The sequence below is a fragment of the Ctenocephalides felis genome, unplaced genomic scaffold (assembly GCF_003426905.1).
Source record: "Ctenocephalides felis isolate EL2017-DRISC unplaced genomic scaffold, ASM342690v1 CF-g0.4_SCAFFOLD_03570, whole genome shotgun sequence".
In the NCBI taxonomy this organism is placed as follows: domain Eukaryota; kingdom Metazoa; phylum Arthropoda; class Insecta; order Siphonaptera; family Pulicidae; genus Ctenocephalides; species Ctenocephalides felis.
This window is the reverse complement of record NW_020539724.1, coordinates 1149252-1175251: the sequence shown is the minus strand read 5'-3', so window position 1 is coordinate 1175251 and position 26000 is coordinate 1149252. Positions and strand designations below refer to the sequence as shown.

At 29.4% G+C, this 26000-nt stretch overlaps 2 protein-coding genes and 1 pseudogene across 2 annotated transcripts; 2 read left to right on the top strand and 1 right to left on the bottom strand.

Annotated features, from left to right (window-relative positions):
* Positions 1 to 504: 504 nt before the first annotated feature.
* On the bottom strand, positions 505 to 2040 carry LOC113382742 (CAAX prenyl protease 1 homolog). The gene is made up of 2 exons (XM_026620970.1): positions 1860 to 2040; positions 505 to 1792 (listed from the first exon to the last, which is right to left on the bottom strand). The coding sequence occupies exons 1-2, from the start codon at positions 1950 to 1952 to the stop codon at positions 566 to 568; spliced, it is 1320 nt and encodes a 439-aa protein (XP_026476755.1). The 5' UTR covers positions 1953 to 2040; the 3' UTR covers positions 505 to 565.
* A 139-nt stretch (positions 2041 to 2179) lies between these two features.
* LOC113382740 (COMM domain-containing protein 4) lies at positions 2180 to 13233 on the top strand. The gene is made up of 6 exons (XM_026620969.1): positions 2180 to 2315; positions 6494 to 6550; positions 10399 to 10536; positions 11067 to 11106; positions 11804 to 12004; positions 12946 to 13233. The coding sequence occupies exons 2-6, from the start codon at positions 6548 to 6550 to the stop codon at positions 13152 to 13154; spliced, it is 591 nt and encodes a 196-aa protein (XP_026476754.1). The 5' UTR covers positions 2180 to 2315; positions 6494 to 6547; the 3' UTR covers positions 13155 to 13233.
* Positions 13234 to 14399: 1166 nt separating this feature from the next.
* On the top strand, positions 14400 to 15302 carry LOC113383042 (annotated as a pseudogene).
* The last annotated feature ends 10698 nt before the right edge of the window (positions 15303 to 26000 follow it).

Below are 26000 nucleotides of genomic sequence, written 5' to 3'. Positions count from 1 at the left end.
CGTGTTTTTGAAATGAATGTACATGTTTTGTACTTCAGTCTCTGTATATCCAATATTTCAATACATATAAATTCATGAGTATATTTATTATTAATTTTTAAATCACATGATGAAATATATTTATATTCAAAAAATTTACACACTATAGTAATGTCTTTTCTGTTGATGATACTTCAGATTTATATGTATTCAAAGTTTTCTTCTGCATATATAAAATATATTTTAAAATTGATTGAATGAATTTTATCTTCGATTTACCAGAATAAAACACTGTAAATAAGTAGTATTTAATTTTGTATTTAGAAAACAATATCAAAATATTAAAATACAATTGCATACATAGAATTCATATCAAAACTAAATACAATTGACTTAAGTGGATTATCTAATAAATCAAATCATATTTATAGATCGATGGACAACAAATGCACATTTCTCTAGATTTATAATAATTAGAGCTAATAAAATACATGAAATATTTTACAGTTATTTTAATAGCTACACAAATTACAAAATTATATTTACACAAACTTGTTGTCAATTAAATAAAAAATTAAGCGTATAGCTATTTTTGCTTCTTCTCATCTATGTGATTCAACCTCTGCAACAATGTTGGGTGAGTGTGGTTCCAAGTAGAATAAAGCCAGTCGTTGGCTGGAAATCCTAAATTGTCTTTGTGCAATTTCAACAGAGCATGTTTTAAGGAATCTGAGAAATGCAGTTTTACTGCAAAAGTATCTGCTTCAAACTCGTGCTTTCGTGTCAGTACAATCATGAAGAAATTGAGTATGGTGTTATAAGGTGCCATTACAAATTGCATAACTGATAAAAGGCCAACTAATACAGGTCGTACATCATTTGGGAAACCAAGAGCAGTATATAGCGCATTATATTTGAACATTATTGAAAATATTACAAATAACAATAGCAAGTTTAACTGCATAACACCAATCCTTTTCCAGATATGGTTATACTTCCAGTGACCTAACTCATGAGCCAAAATTGCCAATATTTCACTATCATTGCAGCCTTTCTCTTCTTTAGTATCCTCATCAATTTTATGCAAAAGTGTATCGAATAACACTATTCTTTTAGCTCCAAACATTCCTGTAAAGTAGGCATTACTATGCACAGAACGTTTTGAACCTTCAACAACGAACAATTGTTCTAAAGGGAATGACAATGAAGCTGCTAATTTTTCTATTGATGTTCGAAGTGCTCCGACTTCCAGAGGTGTAAATTTGTCAAATAATGGAGCAATATATGTAGGATATATTGTCATGAATATAATACTTGTACCAAATGCAAATAGCCATAACCAAACAAAGAAATACTCGCCACCAGACTTAACAATGGCAATGCAAGCCGCTGATATCAATAAGAATATTACTTGCATGACTATAAATTGTTTGATGTGATCCTTTATGAAAAATCCAACTGTTTGCTTGTTGAACCCATGTTTACTTTCTAGTACAAATGTGTAATATATGGTAAAAGGCAAATCTAACACAGTTGAGAATAAATTGAAAAACAGTAGAAACACCATGCTAATAGATATTTCATTTTCTTTCGTGTACCCAAATTCTTGTAGAAAATTTTGTGCTCGGTTCCAAAATGTGAAAAACACTCCATTGTAAAGTATGAATGTTGTTAAGCAGAGAGAGAAGAGAGTTTGGATAATGGAAAATCTTGCTTTGTCCAAGGCATAAGTACGGCTTTTTTCAAATGTTTCTTTAGTTATCACATGGGTTAATTGTTGAGGTACTTCTAAGGTAGTTCGGTAGACTTTTAACTGAAATAAATAGTTGTTAAGAATATGTAGAAAATCAAGACAACATTGAATTGAAGTAAACAATAACCTGTCGGCAAACTAGGTACAGTTCCCATAATGTTTCTATCCATAAAAAGGAGATAATTCCGTACAACACTACTTGATGCTCTGACCAATCCATTTGAGTTATTATTATTTACTATTGGCTAATCACAATACTATTAAAGTAAATAAATTTGTAACCGGTGATGAATTGTTAGTTAGGTTGGGTGACATTAATGTAGTTAGCAGCATAGATAAGAGAAAGAAAGAGGTTGACAGATTATTTTTCATTGGGTAATGTTGGTGAACGTGATGATTATCGAATTCGGTGCCGCCAATCTTCAAAAAATAAAATAAATGTCAGAAGAATGAACTGAATCAACTGAATCAATGATCTTTAAAAAATCATTTGAGAAAAGTGTCTTGTGAAATCTGAATCAACTGTAGTTAATGTATTCGATTTACAATGATTATCGACTAGAGATTCTGTACACAAATCCAGGTAATGCGTTGTTCAATTTTTAACAAATGAATTTATAAAAAAAATACATTTGCAGATCATAGACTGTACTATAAATGGGAAAAATGTTGTCTCATATTAAAATTTAATATGCCAAGGCCGTGCACAATTAGTTTGTGCACGGCCACGAAGGAACTAAGTATTCGTAATCTGTACAAGTATAAATCTTATGGATTCAGATACTCTGATTTATATTCTGAAATATTAAATTTGGATGTTGTCTTTATGGGTCGAGTGCTATTGACCCGATGGAATAACTGTGTTCCAGTAAGGCTGAACATTCTTGTACTGCTCGTAATTGTGCTACTTACGAGAACCATTGCCTAGCAGGTTGTAGCCCTGCACACCATGTGTCCTAGACGTTTCAATGTATAAAAAAATCTGAATATTAAACTTGCTCTTATAAGCTTCAACTTTATATTTGAGATGATCTGAAAGGTTCACTTTTATGAGCAAGATGTATATGCATTAAAGTAAACTTTATCTGTAAGGTTAAAATTTATATATGTTTGTCGAAGCGATTTTAAAAATGTATGTGCAATGACAGGTTGTTTTGTCCAGCCTTGCACTTTTACCATAGCATATTTCCTATTGCCTGGTAAGTGCTTAGGTTTTGCAGAATGCCTGACTTTGCACATACCTTTTTCAAACAGCTTAGACCAACACACATATAAATTTTAACCTTATAAGGCAAAGTTTATTTTAATGCATAGTCATCTTGCTCATAAAAGTGAACATTTCAGCTTTTCTGGCAGGTATAAATAATCAATACAAACATTTTTAACCTTAACCTGTTATTCAAAAGGTTCAGAGACATTTGGTCCATTATTAGAACACTCTAAAGTTCTTTTTACTAAGATTTTTTAACACTGTACACTACACAAATATTATTCACATGTCTCATTCATGTAATTATATTGAATTGATTTATTACTTCTTTCATGCTATAGATTTTGAACCAAACATTATCTTTCTTCTCATTTTTTTTGCAATTTGGTATTATATGTTCATTTGTGTGAATTCTTTCTTTGGAGTCGCATTATCTGATACATCTACTTCATGGAGATGCTCAGCAAAACCTTTACAATTACACATCACACATTTTTGTAAAATGATATATAACTCATTTGTTTCACTATAATTTAACTATATTCTTAGTGTATAGTGTATTTTAATACCATGCAAGAATTTCAATTCAAGTAGTATCAGTTTAATACAAATTTCAATTCAAATATCTTTCAATCTGTTTTATGAAAATAGGTTTTTCATTTAGTATTTTTTTAAACCTTACAAGTATTTATTGACCCTGTTTCTATAATTATACATACTAATTAATGAACGTATTATATTAAGTGGAAATTATTTCCACGTAATATATTTTTTACTAATATATGAAGAAAAACCATTTCTATTATGAAATCATGGAATAAGCTTATATTAGTCAATAATACATGTTCATATGTTTTTGTAGATATCTATCATTTACATTTTTATTTATGGCAAATCAATAAGTAGACTTTGTTGATGGCAAACTACATTTCAATGTAATCACTTTCTTCAGGCATGTAGGATCTTTTGCCGCCCCATGAAAAGAAGGGTACTTTGGGGGCTTTTCTAGACTTCACCAGTATATCTGGACTTCTTTTTCCACCCCAGCTGAAGAAGCGTACTTTCTTTAGTTGTTCTTTGCGTTTTCCTCCCCAAGAGTTAAATGGAATTCTTACCTGAAAATACAATATACAAATTTTAATTATTACAGATTTTTTTTGTATTGCTATTGACACGAAGAAGTAAGTTTTGTATTCTGGTTTTAGGAAAGAACCACCAATGCAATACGATAGACCTAAACTTATATATTTTCATTAAATGATTCCTAATTTACTGTAGTAAGCTTATTGCTTATCACAAATTTCATCTTTCCAATTAAATTTTTTTTTACCTTTTGTGGTGTTTGAGCTCTTTTTGCCAATTCTTGTTCGTAATCCATTTCATTGGTGTCAAAAATATTCTGTGGTATTTCGATTTCATCAGGATAATAATTATTGTACATTTCATCATGATCACCTCGTTTTCCACCCCAGCTGAAGAAACGTACTTTTTTTAGTTTTGACTCACGTTTTGATAAATCTGCATCGTTTGCTGAAGATTTGCTTTCAGAAATACTGCGTTTTTTGTTGCACTTTAGAAAACGAACATTTGTAGGCAAATAATCATTACAGTTCAACTGGGGAAAGAATGTATAGTAATATAAGTAAAGCATTGGATACATGTTACTGCTATTTATATTGATAATGTTCTGCAGTTACTTCAATATATATTTTGTTATAATTGATAGAAATGTCTCTTTTTCTTACCAATCGCCACTTGGAATTCAATGGATCTATGTTCTCCAATCTTCCTTCATCAGATATTGTGTCTAAAGCATCCAATAGTAAATCATGGTGGTCAGGTATTGAATTGAACAAAGTCTTTTCCAATGACTTTTGATCAGGAAGGTTCATGGAGTTGCATGTCTTTAAATAATAAGGCAGTAACAGTAATAACCAGGTTATTGGATGCATTTTCAGTCTAAAATTCAAATGTTGTTATAGAGTCATGTTTTAAAATCTATTAGAATGTTCGTACTTACGTTTGTTACTGGAATTTTGAACTGGGTAGCTTTTTATCTATGATTAACACCTGTTATCAATAATTGTTAAATGTTAAATTAAAATATAAATGAATTTGATCTTACTGTTAATGATTTTTAGTAATTCATTAAGTAGATTAATACATACATCACAGGTTTTCAATAGACCTTCATAAGTTGGTAATAATTTGACTATTAATTTTAAATTAAGAACATGAACGTTGTTCTGGTTGTTCTGTTAAATAGGAACTGTGGACTTTTGGATCATGTTTCTGCCTTATATATCGAGGCAGTTCTTCCTAAAAAGGACATAGATCTAAGGGCAAGTTCAAATGGCAAGTCGAAATTGATGATGATAATGGAAATATTTTTAAAGTCAAAAACCTTTGGAGCTACCAAAACATTTATTACACAATTTATTGCCAAAGATGGTATCTTGATATCAAATCTAATGCACCTCCATGAATTTACATCTAACTTTTTTTAATAGTTTTGTATTTTGATAATTATGGTTTTTATTTAAAGTATATGTCTATGGGGCTATATACATGTAATTTTTTTTTAAATTAAAGCAATGCAATGGATGTTAGATTTCTGATAGTTTGATGATAGTTTATTGGAAAGTAAATGGGTATCTCCTCAAATGCACCTTCAAATATTTTTTTAATTTTTTGTATATTAAATATTTCATGCAAATTTGCATGAACTTGAGTTCTTTCTCGTATGTTTAATGTATCAATTTCATCATTTATAAAAAATTAAAATTATTATTTAATTTTTTTTTTGGGTTCTTTGATGTGATGTGATGTTCTAATGACCTAGCGTTATTAGAAGCCATCCAGTGGTTAGAATGTGATATATATTGCATCAATGTACCGTGAAGCTTTTTGAAATTATATACAGATCTATATTTCCAACTGATTCTTGATGTCAGGTTGTCCGGAGCGCGATTAGAATCTGGAATCGATTACTAGGCCACAGTCTTTTACTACAAATAAGAGATGTGATTTTTGGCCAATCTTTTCTCCGCTGTCTATGTGGACCAGTGCCTACATTTATTTCGTTTCAGTGCATTTGCCTCAATGATTTTAATGTCCTCTCGAATTACCTAACAACGTATAATATTTGCGATATTATTCTGGTACGACAATTAACTCTTTACTCTCTCGAAATTAATGTATTTTCGCAGATATTTTACGCTTTGATGCATTTTTTGGCGATTACTTGATAATTGCAAATATATTTTAACGAGTGTAATGGAATACTTGTAACGGAATACTACAAAATTGTTTTAAATTATTATAATTATTTAATGGGGCGTAATTAAGGTCTATTCGAATCTATTTCTATTTTCGAATGTAAAACCTACGTTGGTGTATTAATTTTTGCAGGGTGGAAGTGCCTACACAAATGTATGTGATTCGTTTGTTAAATATTATAACAGTATTTTTATTCTTTTTTTATTGACATTATATACAATTAATAGTCATTTATTTATAATATATTAATTTTTATTTCTTTTTTTTTTCAGATTTATCTGGGGCTAAGAGCTTGTCCTAAGGACTTTTACTGATCTATCTTAAAAATGGTGAGTGTACCATATAAATAGTTGTATGCATTATGCAGTAATAGTATTTGTGTACATAATAGTACGAGAGTATATAAGAGTATTACTCATTCACGTACTATTATATTTACAAACACTGTTATATACTCTCGTACTACTATGTACGCAAATACTATTACTCATTCACGTACTATTATATTTACAAACACTCATATAAACTCGTACTATTATGTACGCAAATACTATTACTCATTCACGTACTATTATATTTACAAACACTGTTATATACTCTCGTACTATTATGTACGCAAATACTATTACTCATTCACGTACTATTATATTTACAAACACTGTTATATACTCTCGTACTACTATGTACGCAAATACTATTACTCATTCACGTACTATTATATTTACAAACACTCATATACACTCGTACTATTATGTACGCAAATACTATTACTCATTCAGGTACTATTATATTTACAAACACTGTTATATACTCTCGTACTACTATGTACGCAAATACTATTACTCATTCACGTACTATTATATTTACAAACACTGTTATATACTCTCGTACTATTATGTACGCAAATACTATTACTCATTCACGTACTATTATATTTACAAACACTGTTATATACTCTCGTACTATTATGTACGCAAATACTATTACTCATTCATGTACTATTATATTTACAAACATTGTTATATACTCTCGTACTATTATGTACGCAAATACTATTACTCATTCATGTGCCATTATATTTACAAACACTGTTATATACTCTCGTACTATTATGTACGCAAATACCATTACTCATTCACGTACTATTATATTTACAAACACTGTTATATACTCTCGTACTACTATGTACGCAAATACTATTACTCATTCACGTACTATTATATTTACAAACACTCATATACACTCGTACTATTATGTACGCAAATACTATTACTCATTCAGGTACTATTATATTTACAAACACTGTTATATACTCTCGTACTATTATGTACGCAAATACTATTACTCATTCACGTACTATTATATTTACAAACACTGTTATATACTCTCGTACTATTATGTACGCAAATACTATTACTCATTCACGTACTATTATATTTACAAACACTGTTATATACTCTCGTACTACTATGTACGCAAATACTATTACTCATTCACGTACTATTATATTTACAAACACTCATATACACTCGTACTATTATGTACGCAAATACTATTACTCATTCACGTACTATTATATTTACAAACACTGTTATATACTCTCGTACTACTATGTACGCAAATACTATTACTCATTCACGTACTATTATATTTACAAACACTCATATACACTCGTACTATTATGTACGCAAATACTATTACTCATTCAGGTACTATTATATTTACAAACACTGTTATATACTCTCGTACTATTATGTACGCAAATACTATTACTCATTCACGTACTATTATATTTACAAACACTGTTATATACTCTCGTACTATTATGTACGCAAATACTATTACTCATTCACGTACTATTATATTTACAAACACTGTTATATACTCTCGTACTACTATGTACGCAAATACTATTACTCATTCACGTACTATTATATTTACAAACACTCATATACACTCGTACTATTATGTACGCAAATACTATTACTCATTCACGTACTATTATATTTACAAACACTGTTATATACTCTCGTACTATTATGTACGCAAATACTATTACTCATTCATGTACTATTATATTTACAAACACTGTTATATACTCTCGTACTATTATGTACGCAAATACTATTACTCATTCACGTACTATTATATTTACAAACACTGTTATATACTCTCGTACTATTATGTACGCAAATACTATTACTCATTCATGTACTATTATATTTACAAACACTGTTATATACTCTCGTACTATTATGTACGCAAATACTATTACTCATTCACGTACTATTATATTTACAAACACTGTTATATACTCTCGTACTACTATGTACGCAAATACTATTACTCATTCACGTACTATTATATTTACAAACACTCATATACACTCGTACTATTATGTACGCAAATACTATTACTCATTCACGTACTATTATATTTACAAACACTGTTATATACTCTCGTACTATTATGTACACAAATACTATTACTCATTCATGTGCCATTATATTTACAAACACTGTTATATACTCTCGTACTATTATGTACGCAATTACTATTACTCATTCATGTACTATTATATTTACAAACACTGTTATATACTCTCGTACTATTATGTACGCAAATACTATACTCATTCACGTACTATTATATTTACAAACACTGTTATATACACTCGTACTATTATGTACGCAAATACTATTACTCATTCACGTACTATTATATTTACAAACACTGTTATATACTCTCGTACTACTATGTACGCAAATACTATTACTCATTCACGTACTATTATATTTACAAACACTCATATACACTCGTACTATTATGTACGCAAATACTATTACTCATTCACGTACTATTATATTTACAAACAATGTTATATACTCTCGTACTATTATGTACGCAAATACTATTACTCATTCACGTACTATTATATTTACAAACACTGTTATATACTCTCGTACTACTATGTACGCAAATACTATTACTCATTCACGTACTATTATATTTACAAACACTCATATACACTCGTACTATTATGTACGCAAATACTATTACTCATTCAGGTACTATTATATTTACAAACACTGTTATATACTCTCGTACTATTATGTACGCAAATACTATTACTCATTCATGTACTATTATATTTACAAACACTGTTATATACTCTCGTACTATTATGTACGCAAATACTATTACTCATTCACGTACTATTATATTTACAAACACTGTTATATACTCTCGTACTATTATGTACGCAAATACTATTACTCATTCACGTACTATTATATTTACAAACACTGTTATATACTCTCGTACTATTATGTACGCAAATACTATTACTCATTCATGTACTATTATATTTACAAACAATGTTATATACTCTCGTACTATTATGTACGCAAATACTATTACTCATTCACGTACTATTATATTTACAAACACTGTTATATACTCTCGTACTATTATGTACGCAAATACTATTACTCATTCACGTACTATTATATTTACAAACACTGTTATATACTCTCGTACTACTATGTACGCAAATACTATTACTCATTCACGTACTATTATATTTACAAACACTCATATACACTCGTACTATTATGTACGCAAATACTATTACTCATTCAGGTACTATTATATTTACAAACACTGTTATATACTCTCGTACTATTATGTACGCAAATACTATTACTCATTCACGTACTATTATATTTACAAACACTGTTATATACTCTCGTACTATTATGTACGCAAATACTATTACTCATTCATGTACTATTATATTTACAAACATTGTTATATACTCTCGTACTATTATGTACGCAAATACTATTACTCTTTCACGTACTATATTTGGTTAGTTTTGGAAGACATTTTTGCTATAAAAAAATCGATTTTTTTAAGCTTCTAAAGCAGGCTCCTCCCCCCTTAAGTCGATTATTTACACATAAACAGTGCAATTTGCTTTAGAGCAAAATACCACTCTTCACCAGCTTTATTAAAAGTAGAACAACTGCTGCAATTATAATTATTAGAAATTTGAAGTTTTGTCCTCTATTATTTGATATATATATATATATATATATACATTATATATATATATTATATACATATATATATATATATATATATATATATATTAAAATAATTTATTATTTTTTAGCGTTTCCGATTTTGCGGGGGCGCAGATTGCCCTGATTGGCTTTTAGCAGAATTACATGCGTTGTCCAGGCTGAGTTCAGTCAGGGTGCGCCAACTTGCCACTTTAGTAGTTCAAAGCATACTGGATGGAAAAGTAGACGTGAGTACCAAATTTTTATTATTACTGCTTGATAGGCTTCGGTATTGGTTTTATTTATCGTAATCTTGAATATGAATCCTATTATTCTTATGAAAGCAAGCGTCTACAAATGTTAACAAAGAAATAAGTTCGTTATTTAAAATTAACATATATAATTTGGAATGGAAGCGGTATTGATGATTTCTACTTCTTTCATTTAACTGTGATTTATTAATTGTATTTTCTGTATGTTATCTGGATGTCCACTCTGACAACTGTGAATTATATGAAAAAATTAAAATTTTTAATCATCTAAATACTCATCACGCTATGTGTGGTGAGGTAAAAATAAAATAAATACAGATTTTTATCGCAACTGGAAGAATCGGCTACTTGATATAAATAAGTTGAACAAACTTTTATTTCTGTAACGTTTGGAATGGAAAACATTATAGTTCCTGATACCTGTGCCATTCTATTATTTAGAACGCTTTTGGTAGTGCCTAATAATTTTACTGTAGACATTTAGTCTGATGTTCATTACATTTTAGGAAGAAAAGCTGATCAAGATTATGAGTGATACCAAATTAGGTATGTTGGCATTATATATTTACAAGCCACCAATGCTATAATTATTCACATTACCTGCAATGCACTTGAATCCAACATTATTTGAATAATTATATTGGAAGAATTATGAAGATTCTTAAACCTATTTGTGGGATATATCTAATATTAGATGTTTAATGGAGAGCTGATGTAATTAATTTCAATACTTTGTTAAAGAAAATTTATATCAAATGTTGATTTCTAAAGCAGAGTGATATATTTATGATATATTGCCATCCAGAATGCATTGTATTCAGTATCTTTTGCGATATTGATGTTAGGTACAGGAATAAAAGAAAGACTCGCACAACAATAATCATTGAAACCATTTAGATGAGCAATGAAATTGGAGATACAAATAATTTTCACTTACTCTGCTTAAACAATCCGTTTTACTCAGTATTTTAACTTCATTTCCAATTAATGGTGAATGAAGTCATTGTTCGTGCATTAGTATCAAACTGGATATAATTCATGATGGATGTTTTATGTATTTTAAATATGAACTGGACTACTCATTCATAATAACACATAATAAATTTTACATCAAGTTTGGTTCATGACTAAAAATTAGTAACACCCGAAAGCAAATGAAAATGTAATGACTGAAAAGCGATTGAAGCAGACATCAAGATCTATATGACTGTATACTAAAATAATGTCTGATTTTTATGGACAGATATTTTAAGCATAAAGGCAGCATCTTCTTGCGTAAATTTTGTACTACAATCAGCTGCCAGACATGGAGCAGTTGATAGTGCTCTATCCAGCGAATTGCAGCAATTGGGGTTACCTCGAGAACACAGTGCAGCAATTTGTAAAGTATATAATGAGCAATGTGCTGCAATTACTGCAAAATTGAGAGAACAAAGTTTAAGAGGTAGGTTTGAGGGGTAAACTTTTACTTCAAGAAATTTATTTTAGGAATGTGTAATATTGAGAGCAAATCATTGGATTGTTTTTGCTACAAGAAATACAAATATTTACTCTTAAAGTGGCGCAATGCCAATTTGTTAATACAGTGGTACTCTGACTTACGAGTGACTTGAGATTTGGTAGATAAAAATGATTTTACTACCATAGAATTATTTTGCCAGTTTTATGATAATAAGTTAATATTACTTGTGTACTAACGATTTATTCACAAGAATATATCAAGGATTATTTTAACATTTGAAATTTTAATAATACATTAATAGTGTTTGTACAGTTATACATGTTGAGTTTGCATTTTTTTCTTTTTGTACATTTACAAAACATTATTTACTTTTATAACCATGGTTCTAAAGAAAAGGATCATGTCTCTTGAATGAAATAATAAAATTCTTTAAAAATATGAGGGTGGCGAGGATGTACGAGTTTAACGTAAGGAGTTGATAAAGGGTATTACTCCACCAAGGGCGTTACAATAATTTATAGGTAGTTTTCTGATTGTAAAATTGCAACAGTTCGAGCAAAGAAGTTGTTCAAACAGGTCACACTCATTTTGCAATATTGTGAATGGGCAGTAAGAAACAACAATCAAATTAATAAATATTAAATTTATTTTTAATATTCAAAAAACTTCACAAAAGCCACATTGCTGGAACAAATTAATGGCATTTCAATTTCAATTTCAAGGAACAAATTAAACTTGTAAGTCGGGGGTACTATTGTATTTAGAAAACATTCATTTAGTTTTTCTTTCATCCATTCTGTTCACACACCCCAACTCAATAACAAGAAGTTTTTGTATAGAGGGCTGCACCTTTTCTGGATACACTCCATCATTTTATTATTCTCAAATTATATTAATATAATTTTTTTTATATTATTCTGCAGTTAACAGATTAAAAGAAGTTACTGCCAATATACCAGAGAACACTATAGATTGTGTACAATTAAATTTAACACTAGGAGACGTTGTTGAAGATGGACAACGTGTAACGAAAGAACATATATTTAACATTGGCAAAGAAGACCTTATAATAATGATCAATGAGCTAAAAAAAGCACGAAGTTTAATGCAAGAATTATCTAAGAGCTCATGATAAAGAGATAACATTAATTTATGAGATACTTGTAAATGTATTTTATATAAAAATACCCAATAGAATTTTATAATATTAATTTTGTAATGTATATTATTTATTACCAAAATACATTGTTTTCTATAGAGAACTTTGTTGTTTCAATGAAATGTAATATATATTACGATTTTACAGAATTCAGACAATTAATTTAACTTCAATATCGCTGCTAAAAAGTAGCGTTAATTACTTCAAGCGCCGTAAATAACGATATTGAAATTTTATCATAATTTTATGCGGAATGCTATAATTGTTTATCCGTGATAATGCTATTTTATTCAAAAAACCTTTGTTATTTCCAGGGATGCATTTTCTGAAAAAATGCTGCTTTATGTTATGTGTTTTTATAGGCCTAACATAGGATAATCTGCGTAAAATTAATTATGTTTTCAGCTAATTTATTTTTTGAGCTTCTCCATTGAAAACGTCATAAATAAACAGAAAAAAACATATTTCGCTGACCATTTAATTATAGACAATATTTGAAATTTTAACAGGTGTTTATAATTACGTTCTTGAAAATTTTAAATGTCATCACGATATTGGAATAATTACTTCACGTGCGCGATATTTATGATTGTATACTTGCAATTTTATCATAATTTTATGCGGAATGTTGTATTAGTTGTCGTGGAAAAATTATTTCATTGGCGGAAACCTTAGGAATTTTCAGAGAGGTACTTTCTGAAGGAATAATGTTATTGCCAATATACTTCTTTTGCCTTAAAATAAAATAGTCCTTATAAATATCATATTACTTTAAAATATAAATATAGATTTAATGATATATAAAAATTGATTGAAGTATTCTAATATAATAAAAGCAAATGATCAATTCCAAATACTATATCCAAATATTTTATCCTTACACAAAATTTTAGAACAATTTGCCCTGCAAAATCTATTCTATTCCTCTTAGATTTGTTTCAGTTAATTGAGGCGCTAAATATGTAGTATAACAAGATTTTCAATTATTAAACATACGCAATTAATCAGTTTTATACATTTAAAATCCAGAACTTCATAGTTAATTACGGCTCAATGCCAGAAACAATTTCTCATTTTTCCAATGCGACTCTGTAAATTCTTTTCAAATTCCATGGAAATTTCTAGTAAAACTGTAGTTTCCCCAAACTTCTGCAAGTATTTTACAATTTTAATTTTCTGTTTACTTGAAAACCAATTTTAGTTAGTTGATTTATCATCATGCGTTGGCTACGTCAAGTGCATTTAACCTGGTTCCAGTTGCTTTGCATTCGGATCCTCAAATGTGGTCCAATGCCAAAACACATAGCCTTTATTATGGACGGTAACAGAAGATTTGCTGAAAAAAATATGATGAGAAAGGTCGATGGACACAGGAGTGGTTTTGTTAAAATGTCTGAAACTCTGCAGTGGTGTATTCATTTCGGAATAAGAGAAGTAACGGTGTACGCCTTCAGCATTGATAATTTCAAACGAAGCAAGGAGGAGGTGGATGGTTTAATGAATTTAGCCAGAGAAAACTTCAAAAATCTTCTGGACGAAGAGGGTAATATTATGGCAAATGGTGTTAGGATTCGACTTCTTGGAAATATTGATATGCTTCCTGATGATGTCAAGAAATTGGCAGCGAAAATCACTTACATGAGTAAGGACAATGCTAAAGTATTCTTAAATATTGCTGTAGCTTATAGTTCTCAGTTTGAAATGGTGACTGCTATGAAGGATATAGTTCAAGGAGTTGAAAATAAGGAGTTAAAACCATATCTAGTAACTGAAGAAATAATATCAAAATGCATGTACACATCAGATATGCCGAATCCTGATCTACTGGTTAGGACATCAGGAGAACTACGATTCAGTGATTTTCTGCTCTGGCAAATTTCGGGTACTTGTGTCTATTTTACTAAACAACTGTGGCCGGAATTTAGTTTTTGGAATTTTTTCATGAGCATATTGTATTATCAAAGACACATTCGGATTATATCGAGTTTGAATAATTATCAATTGCAATATGCTGAGGAAGATAGAATGTTTAGAAGAACTCATGACGAAGACGTATTTTTGAATAAACTCGATTCAGCTAAATGGGAACATGTTAAACTATATATGTCATTAAAATGCTAGTAATTAGATGAAACTATGTAAATATAATATATTAAAATAAGGCTGTTTGAATATCATTAAGTGAAGAAGCTTGTTGGTGGTAATGTTCTTTGTAACAAAACATTATTAGTATTTACAATTGCAAATAGTGTTTTAAATGATGAATAAAATATACTACTTTTATATTTATAAATGCTACAACATTTTAAATCTTTGGATCACCTTTTAAACGAAAACTGTATAAGCGGTTAAATTGATAATCAATAATTAATATTCTGTAATATTTGTATGTTCTTCAATTTGATTGCATTATTCTAAATAATCGATATTTTATTGATCAATATTACCATATTCGAAAATTCACTTGGCAAAGATCCACTCCATAACTTCTAGGTGACACGTGTACGTATAACTTCATACATAAATTTATATTCTTGCAGCATGTTAACATAGAAAACAATTGCTATCGTTTCGTCATTAGGAATTGCAACACATGCCACCTAAAGTTATCGTATTTTCTTCTTTATTAAATGATATATTTTTTGCAATATGAACTTGCATTAGCAGGCGAAGGGATGAAATTGAAATTGATAATTGATTTATTTAAGATAATTTATTTAAGGCAAAATGACACTTACAGTGGTTTTAAATAAATCGTTGCGCAAACTGGTAAATTTCTGTCTTGGTCTTCGATTCTTGAGTGCATTGATTCAGTGGATTAATTACATTCCTTAAGGCGAAATGCTACTTACACCTAAGACTTGCACCTGGTTTATTAATTTTGAATAAATTCGCTGGCATACTATTAAAATTCGGTTTTTGTCTTCGATTTTTGAGTGCAATATTTTGCATTCGACGTATGTAAATAGAACCTTTGTGTGACGTCATCGTGCATTCGAAATATGCCCATATATGGCAAGACCTAGACAAGGACAAATATATTGTCAAAAATTATGCAAATTCAGTTGTCTGGAGGCACTCGAAGCGATCACTTGTCTATCGTCTATTATCGGTCATCAATCGTCGGTCTTCGGTGGTGTTAATTCTTCCGAGTGCCATTTTGTCCGAGTTGATGTCGCCGCGTGTGTGAATTTATCGAGAATAATTGCTAATCAAATGGTATGTTATAGATTGTATTTGAACATATATATTGAATATATATATATATATATATAGCATGATAATTCTATATTATAATATATACTATTTTTTTGATATAAAATATCACTTTACGAAGTGCAATGCGCTTTGTTGATGGTGCGTTCAGTTGATGCACGATGCACGCACCATCGTCCTTGAAGTGTTCAAGGACGAATATGAATTATGCAATATTATTAAAGTATTTATGGATTTTGATATTATGCATTAATTGTGTGCATTAATTTCGCCCTTTAATAAGTTGTTCCATGTCCTGAAAAAAACTTGGACCTACATTTCTCAAAATATTTTTTCGTTTGAGGGTTTTTGATGTTTTTGGATTTAGTTGTAGATTGTGTTCCCCAATAATATATTGCATAATCATAAATGATAATGGTCCAATGTCGAAACACTAGCCTTTATTACGGACGAAAATAGAAGATTTGCTGAAAATAATATGATGAGAAAAGTCGATGGACACGGGAGTGGTTTTGTAAAAATGTCTGAAACACTGAATATGAATCTTGGATTATTATTAAAGCATTTATGGATTTTAATATTATACATTAATTTTTTAATTTCGCTCTTTAATAAGTTGCTCCAATTCTTGAAAAAAACTTGGACCTACATTTCTCAAAATATCTTTTCGTTTGAGGGTTTTTTGAGGTTTTTGGATTTAGTTGTAGATTGTATTCGTCAATATATATTACATAATCATAAATGGTAAAGTGAGAACCACACGCTTTGTCCAAATTTGTGTGACACACGTCAAGAAACTAGTGGGGTGTATGGCATGGTGCCTTAAGGCAAATTGCTGGAACTTCCCGTACCGCAACGAAATGTTCAAGGAATTTTGAATGTTTTCAAATAGATTATTATTAATATTGTAACATTGTCTAATATTTTATAAGAATTATATAAACTGAATTGCAAAGTTTAAATTATTTGTTTAAAGTATATTAGAACTATAGTCAGAATTAAAAATAAAATCTGAATTATTTTTGATATACAAATTTTTTTTTTGAAAAAAAAAAGTTGAGACAATTTTTTTTTCCAAAATCAATTATTTTGTTAAGACAAGCAGAAAGTTCTTTGAATCATTTAAATCGGATGCTTAGTTCTCTCAAAAACTGCCATTTTTTGCACATTTAGCTCTGTATCTCCGAAATGGCTAGGCCTGCCTTTGCCTAAAACTAATAACCACTTCTCCCAATCATTACTAATTGAATGTTTTTTAGATCATTCCAATCGAATGCTCCGTCTCTCAAAAACTCGATTTCTATTTTCTGCACTCTTTGCTCTTTATCTCCGTAACTGCTGGACCTGCCTTTGCCAAAAACTAATCAGCTCATCTCTCTATCAATAGGAATTGAATGTTTTTTGAACCATTTAAATCGGTTGATCCGTGCGTCCGAAAACGTGACTGGAAATTTGTATTCATACATACATACACACACACATCTATTTTTTTCTGAGGTATGCCAAAATGTTCAGAAACCTTCAAAACGTCGAGAAATGTAAAAAATTTCAATTTCGATTTTTTGCCCATTCCAATAACTTACCCTACGGGGAAGTTAAAAAGCAGCGTAACCATAACATTCGACTATTTTACGGCAGATTTGGCCCAATTTTCAAACATAACAAAAATTATTCGTTTCGAGTAATTATAAAAATTTCACGAGTATAAATAACAAAACTTTCCGAATTCAGTTCTTATCCTCGAATTATAATTTATATCAAACGAGCTCTGTCGAACGTGCAAAAACTTTCTTTTTCTGTTGTTTGCATGCACCATGTCCCCGCGGAGCCCAATAAAACCGAAACGCCTGATTTACGTACAAGAAATATGTCGCCACTTATAACCGTACAGCTGCCATCTCCATGAATATTAATTTTACGCCAATATTAAAAAATATCCGAAGCGTTAATCATGATTTATACGAATGCGACAGAAACTTTCAGCTATATCAAGTTTGATATTAAAGTTTAATTAAACCGGTAAACTGAGAGCTGGTGTAAAGATCCTTATCTATTATCACTATTTATGTTCATTATATTGACCGTCCAGAGTATAGGCATGGAGGTTCCAATATTTTGGTGATATTCAATTAACTTGTTTCGGGTAAAAATTTTTTTGTTACAGAGATTAGTCTAAATCAGATGATTGTTTATAACAAACTCTTTTTAACTCAAACATTTTCAGTAATAATTTTTTATTTTTTGACACAGAAATAAGTTATAATGAAAATATTATTCATAAAAATTGTAACTTATATTTCTTAAGCAATAGTAAGACATTATATTTATTTTAAATAATGTTTAATTATTGAAACTGATTTTCTCTTGAACTTAATAATTCTTAAATTTTTGATAGTTTGTTATGTAAGGTTAATAATGACTACTATATAGTTAAAGCATTAGTTTATATTTTAAAATCAATCAGATTTGCACCTATGAAATTAATGTCTTATTAAATCTATCAGAAAATTTCATAAAATGTTTTGAATAATAAAATATAGGCACATATTTTTTCCATTTTTGGCGTAAAACGCTTCGAATGACTAGAATCGAGAAATATAAAATTTAATAATCAAATTTTTTGGAAAAATCATTAACTTTCTTATTTTTTTTTTAACTTCGGGCTGTTACTGTTTCTTTCTTCGGCTGTTTGTAATAAAATACAAAAATGTTCAAAACATCTTTGGATTATTCGTATTTATTTTTAATGATATTATGTCCCATTAGGATCTTTGCAAATAAAATATAGAATTTCTAATATATCTATTTAGGATTCAAATACATTGGTCATTTGTTGAGAAATACTTTATCAGTGCCAATATTTATATTATATTTAATAAATATTGAATGTATTGAATGCAATATTGATATCAACTCTCTGTCTATTATATAGTACTGCGCATCACGGAATATGACTTTTTATATTTCTTGCTCTCTGAGAATCATATTATTAATAAATTGACAGCCAGCTAGCTGAATGATATTAATGTTCTTTAATTTTTGAAAGAATGAGATTTTTCTTCGAAACAGAGTATACGAATTCAATAAAATATTTTTCAAGTCATTTGACGACGGATTAAAAGTCGTCTGCAAAATATAAAGTAATTAATGAAATAATAATTTAATTATTAATAATAATGAAATAATGAAATAATTTATTGAAACATCTAACATAGTTAATGTCGTAATTTGCTTTAATTTACATACAGGTTATTGGTTTGGATGGTTATTTTAAATTTTTGAGCAAAGAAGTAACACTGCATGAATTTCATATTATGTAACATGATTATTTACTGTTAATTTTTTAACATGCCTATTCAAATTCCACATCACATTTTTATAATAAAAATAATTCTTTAAATATAAAATATATACAAATTTTGATCAATAGTATTGAATGACCATATTCTTCATATATTTTATATATAATCTTAATGACGTTTGAATTTAGGTTACATTATGCGCCTAGACAAAATTAGGATGTAATATACATATCGTCGGGTTAAAATATATTTATATATATAATATATATATACATTACATTACATTTTTTTATCACTTATTCCAAATTTTATTATTCATGATTAATCTGCCAAAATTAAGACTGCCCATCCTTTTGTTTAAAAACAGTGAATCAAATTTCATTTCCCAGTGGGCGTTTACTGGCATAACAGATTATATATTTCTCCCAACCCCTGTTTCTAAAATGATTTTTTTAAAATCGCCCCGAATGATTTCCCACCCCCGTTTCGGCTATAGTCCATAACACTTCTCAACTCCTGACAATAAGTCAAACATTAATTTTAATATATAGTCGGAGAGCGGCCCCGTACTACTCGCAAAAAGATCGAACCCTCTTAGTTATTGAATTATGAAAAAGAAAAAAATATGAGAACTGCTGAATCAAATGGTTCCATTAGCAGTTATGTTACTTATTAGATTTATAGATTTGTTTGCGACGAAATTAAATCAATAGAGTCAGGTTGTACGAATTATTTTTAATGTAAATAACCTTTTTGTTAAAGTAGGGTTTGAGGACAACAGCATTCTTATGTCGGCCCTGCTTTATTGCTTTTTTATAAAACTTGCTTTTCTGCAAAATAATATCTATACATATACACATCCATTTTTTTCCCTAAAGTTCCCAAAAACATGGATGAAAAATAATATCCATATACACACATCCATTTTTTTCTAAGGTATGTTTCTAAAATGTTCATTCGTTTCATTTTCGATTGGGGTGGACAATAACTTACCCTAAGGGATGTTAATTAATTCTTTTATTTGAAAAAAAAAAAAGCAATTGTTCCTTTTGTAAAATAAGACTCGTACTCATATTAGACTCTTTGCACTTGTACATTGCAAGTTATATGAGGTATTTTGATTCTGGTATGGTGGCATCCGAGTTGACAAGGCAAAAAATGGCACAAATAATCTAGTTTAATTATTTCTTTATCCACAACTAATGTAACTATTGCGGAAATTAAAACATAGTTTAATAAATCCATTCCGCAGATAATTTATTTGACCTAATTGTATGAATTTACCCGCGCATCCTATTCTGTTTCCAAGCCGGGGACATATCTATAAATTTTCAAATTCAATTAAAATAATTGAACTATTGTTTGCGCTGCAGTACGTGTTATAGCACAACACGGGTATAATATGAAAATTGAAAAGTATTCGATCAGTATATCGACAGCGTTATATTAATGATATTTTGTAGGTTGTCATTTTTATTTGTGTGTATATCACAATTTATCGCAGCGAAATGATTTATTGCATTTAATTTCCGAACGCGCTTTTCGCGAATGGCTTGTTATGATGGCCAATAAATTTATAATTTATTTCGATGCTCACTACCAGAATTAGTTTGACAAATTATTTTAGCGCAATTTAAAATTGGATGCGGATGAGGGGTCAATATTTACAATCAGATTATTTTAATTTTTATTGCTCGATTTTGTACGTGCCTGAAGCTTGCTTTTATGATATATTTTTTAAATGTGGCTTATTTAAATCATGAGATATAATGAGGATTAATGTGTTAATTATTTGCACTGCGAATTATATAAATTTTATGTAGAATGAATTTTAAACTACGGGTATACAGACATATAAATCAATGCATGTAGGCTAATACACACCGTTTTTTGCATTTTTGAATACTGGTAATGTTTTTTGCACATATATGTGTATATTGAATCACTTGGACCCTCTATCAAAATCCGAGCTGCTAAGATTTTGCGGCCAAACAAATTTAATTGTATTTCATCAGACGATATTTCGAGTTTTCAGCGAATTTAACCAGGAAAGCATATGAGTATTAAAATAATTCTTACTTGACATTATTGTTAACTATGTGCCCTACATTTAATTTCCAATTTTAAATATATCTAGCTGAAAATGATTAATATTTATCGATTGCATAATATAAAGAATATGAACCAAATAGTTGCCATTAATCCTTTAGCGTTGCCCTTTGTATACAATGACATCGAACATCAATAATTTGTATGAAATATGTTGCAAATGGCTTAATTATGTATTGAAGTATAAATATCATATATAAACAATAATACAAATAGAAATACAATAGTACTTAAATAAATTGTACACATATAAAACAAATTTTTCTAAAACTATACACCCTGTGCAACATGCTTTCGACATTTTTCTGATACTAATTATAAGTATAGATATTTTTCATACTAATCATAATCTGATATTTATTATTACAGATTTATAAAAGTGACCAAAAAGCCAAACATAGCTTGCACGAGATTGAAAGACATGCAACCCCAAAAACACCAGTTTTTTTGTCCCGGTAAGCAGATTTATATATTTTATTACCATGCTTTTAAAATTTAAGTCTGTACTTTCCCACAAACAACTATTTTTCAATTTGTGTGAGCTTTTCCCAAAATACTTTTCTAAAAATACATCAGCAGACTCTTTCGCAATCTCCGAAGTGACGGTAATTCGGTTACAAATTGTCGCGCGGTTTCATAGAGAGGTCGTTAATTTCACTTACTCAAACCGCTCCTGCCTAAAATCCTGTCAAGGACTAAAAGGATTCCGAAAACTGATTAGTCCTGCGAAAGAAAAATGTGTGCACTTCGCATGCTAATTTTCTAAATGCACGTACGCGAATCACATATTTAAAGGGCAGTTTTTGCGGATTTGTGTAGCAAAGTTTTCTTCCTGATTTATTTATTGGGGATGGTACTTACTTTTCAAGTCTGGAAGTTTGGATATAAAATTTTAAATATATGGAAACAGTTTCGAATACCCGAACATTATCTATTAGAAATTTTTGTGGTGGTGATATTGTTGGGTGATGCATTGATGGCAATGACATTAAAAACTCGTGATTTTATTTCATTTCATTACAATTCTTTCGCATCATAAATATTCATCATTAATAAAGATTTGCTCAACAATTCCATATAAACCATATAAAGTCGCTCCATTAGCATCATGATGTATGCCGTGTCGGAGGTTCGCGTTGAGGATCATCAATCGTTGCCGAATAATCCGCCACAGATGCAAGATTTGAATTTCGCGCCGTCATCCTTGCGATAAGGAGACACACATCTGACATGGAACGATTTGCTCGAAAAGACCACGAGATCGTATTTTCTGAGGTTTAAATATCTCGCAATCAAAGACCATGAGAAAAGACGTTGACATGATAATTACATCTAATGTCTACTTACTTCAATTAAGAGATCCTATTTTTGGAGGTTTAAATATATTACAGATAAGGACCAATAGAAGCACTAATTGAAAAATCAGCTGTTACCTCAAATGCTTGCTAGAAGTTCTCTTATTGTTACTTTTGACCCTAAATACTATTTTCATTTGATCTTTGTACTCTAAGTACTATTTTCAACTTCTCGTAGACTGAGTTATAGTAATCGCAAAAAAAATCCAAAATGAATATTTTTCATACATCTTTGCGTTTTAAAGGTTTTTGAATTTTTTGGCATACCTTAGAAAAAATAGATGTATGTAACCTCCGCTTTGCCCTTGCCTCTGGTCTTCACGGAAACCCCCGTTACGCATTACTTTGTTGGGGGAGGATCTAGAATGTTATAATTCTTAACTTTCTATAATGAATGTTACAATTCTTAAACTTACTCATCTTTTAAATGAGTGAAGTCCCATTCGCCCTTTCTCTTTTCATAGAACTTTTAAAATAGATGGATACAATGTTTTGTCTACGATCTCGGGCGCATGGATTAATTGATTTAAATCACTCAAAACACATTCAATTCCTACTGGCAAGGAGATTTGCTGATTAGTTTTTGGCTAAGGCAGGTCTAGCCATTTCGAAGATACTGGGCAAAAAAGTACCAAAAATGGTAATTTAGTTATTGAGATGAAGGAGCGCCCGATTTGAATGATTCAACAAATATTTTACTTGTATTGACGAAATGAAGAATTGAATAAATTCTTGGGAAGACAGGTCCAGCGGTTTTGAAGATACAAAGTAAAATGTAAAAAAAGATATTTGGCGAAAAATAATTATTAGACATGATCTACATCAAATTATCTGATACTTTCTAGAGATTTTAACATGTGTACTAATTTTCTTATAATTTTTTTGGGTTCCGTATCGAGATTTTTAATTTTGGAAGTTCACTTTTGAGGTTCAAATAAATTTCAAATTTTTCAGATGTTTTCTTCAATTTTTTTAAAAATTTACAAAGTTTTATATTTTAAACACATATTTCAAATTATATTTTAAATCGTCAGTAATACATCCTCAGATGGATTCATTCGGTATCTCTTCTTAATGTAAACATTTTCAAGTGTTTTGAGCGATAAGTTAGTTACTGTATATTATATGAACAAATAAATATACACACAGTAATTATAATTATCTCTTTGAAAATATGTAATTGTTAATAACCATTGAACAATATTTATTGATTATTACTTTTTTTGCTCGAATATTTATTTCTGGTATGGAAAGTTCCAGCAATTTGCCTTAAGGCACGATGGTTTTAATATTTATATATTTAGGGAAGTGGTGCAAGTAATACAGGGTGCAATTATAATGGGTTTAACCCTTAATTCGATGTAAACCTTATTTGTGAACATCCATGTTAACATTTATCCAAGACGCGTGCCAGTCGCGTGCAGACAAACCCTTTAGGGTAAACAAACGATTTTAAAGATATCTAAACCACCCCCTATTAAACATCAAATTGTGTAATGAGAGATTTATAAAGCATCATTACGTTTGGGGTTTCTGTTTTAATTTTATAAGTCACATACATTAGAACATTACAATATGAACGATGTATGGAAAATTGCGGACATACAACACATTCATTTTTTCTGAAGTATGCCAAAATGTTCAGAAACCCTTGAAACGTAAAGATATACAGAAATTTTTATTTTCAATTTTTGGGCTATTTCTATAGCTTTACCTAACGGGAAGTTAATAGAATATCAGTGCATGGGTTTATACAATTTAGTTATTGTATAATTTTATTATATTTATTTCTACATCTAACTCTTGTTCATATAATATCCAACACGGTAACCACAAACAGCTTGAGCCGGATTTAAAAGTTGATTACGTTTAAATATCCAATTTAGCCTTGTTATCCATATTTATTCCCAAGTTAATTTAAATTCAAACACGATTGAGGGCTTTAGATTCAGCTCCGTATTGCGTGGATAATTCCTCGAAATGACAAACTGATTTCAGTTAATTCTGTTTCAATATTGTTCCAGTTGGAAAAATACAACAAATTGCCATTAGAAATTTATATTCATTTTATTCAATTTTTGATTAAAGCGAACGGTAATAAAAAACCAAATAGAACGCAAGTAAAAAACCAAATGTTCTAAATTAAAACCTTCTATATTTTTATAGATTGCTAAAATCATATCAGTATTGTGACAGTCGCTCTTTACTTACTTCATTATTTTTTGAGACACTAGATTATTAATTGTATATAGTAAGATTATATGTGTATTTGCAATTTTAAGCAAATTTATAACAATTTCTTCATCAATATAGTCGATTTATTTCCACTTCAGCTATAAGAAAACGTATTAATACCACAATGTTCAAATAATAAATATTTATGAAATATGTCTTACCCTGAATCTAAATAAATCAATAGACTTCTACATATAAATAACGATGGTCTGAAACAACCGTTTCTAATACATGTCGTATTGGAAAACATCGGAACAATGTTGTGAAAATGAATATTATTGAATGGTATTGTTGGTTTGGCGTCAACCCTATAAAACAATATGACAAATGATATATATATATATATATATATATTTTATATATATATATATATATATATATATATATATATATATATATATATATATATTAGGGTGGTCCTTAACAAGAACATTTTCGAATTTCTTTGCTCCCACGGGCGCAAAAGCTTCCAAATCAATAAAAAATGATTCTTTAATAGTATTAGCTCTTTATATAAACATTTAGATAGAGCGCATTAAGTTTCATATATTTCTAAAATGTGACATTAACTAAATTCGTGCGCCATCTGTCACGTCACTCAA

Excerpts from the sequence above, each read along its gene's own strand:
- LOC113382740 (XM_026620969.1), top strand. Across the intron at positions 10,537-11,066 it reads TACTGGATGGAAAAGTAGAC|GAAGAAAAGCTGATCAAGAT; the intron begins GTGAGTACCAAA and ends ATTACATTTTAG. Across the intron at positions 11,107-11,803 it reads TATGAGTGATACCAAATTAG|ATATTTTAAGCATAAAGGCA; the intron begins GTATGTTGGCAT and ends TTTTATGGACAG.
- LOC113382742 (XM_026620970.1), bottom strand. The coding sequence starts at position 1,952 with ATGGATTGGTCAGAGCATCAAGTAGTGTTGTACGGAATTATCTCCTTT. Across the intron at positions 1,793-1,859 it reads TGTACCTAGTTTGCCGACAG|TTAAAAGTCTACCGAACTAC; the intron begins GTTATTGTTTAC and ends TATTTATTTCAG.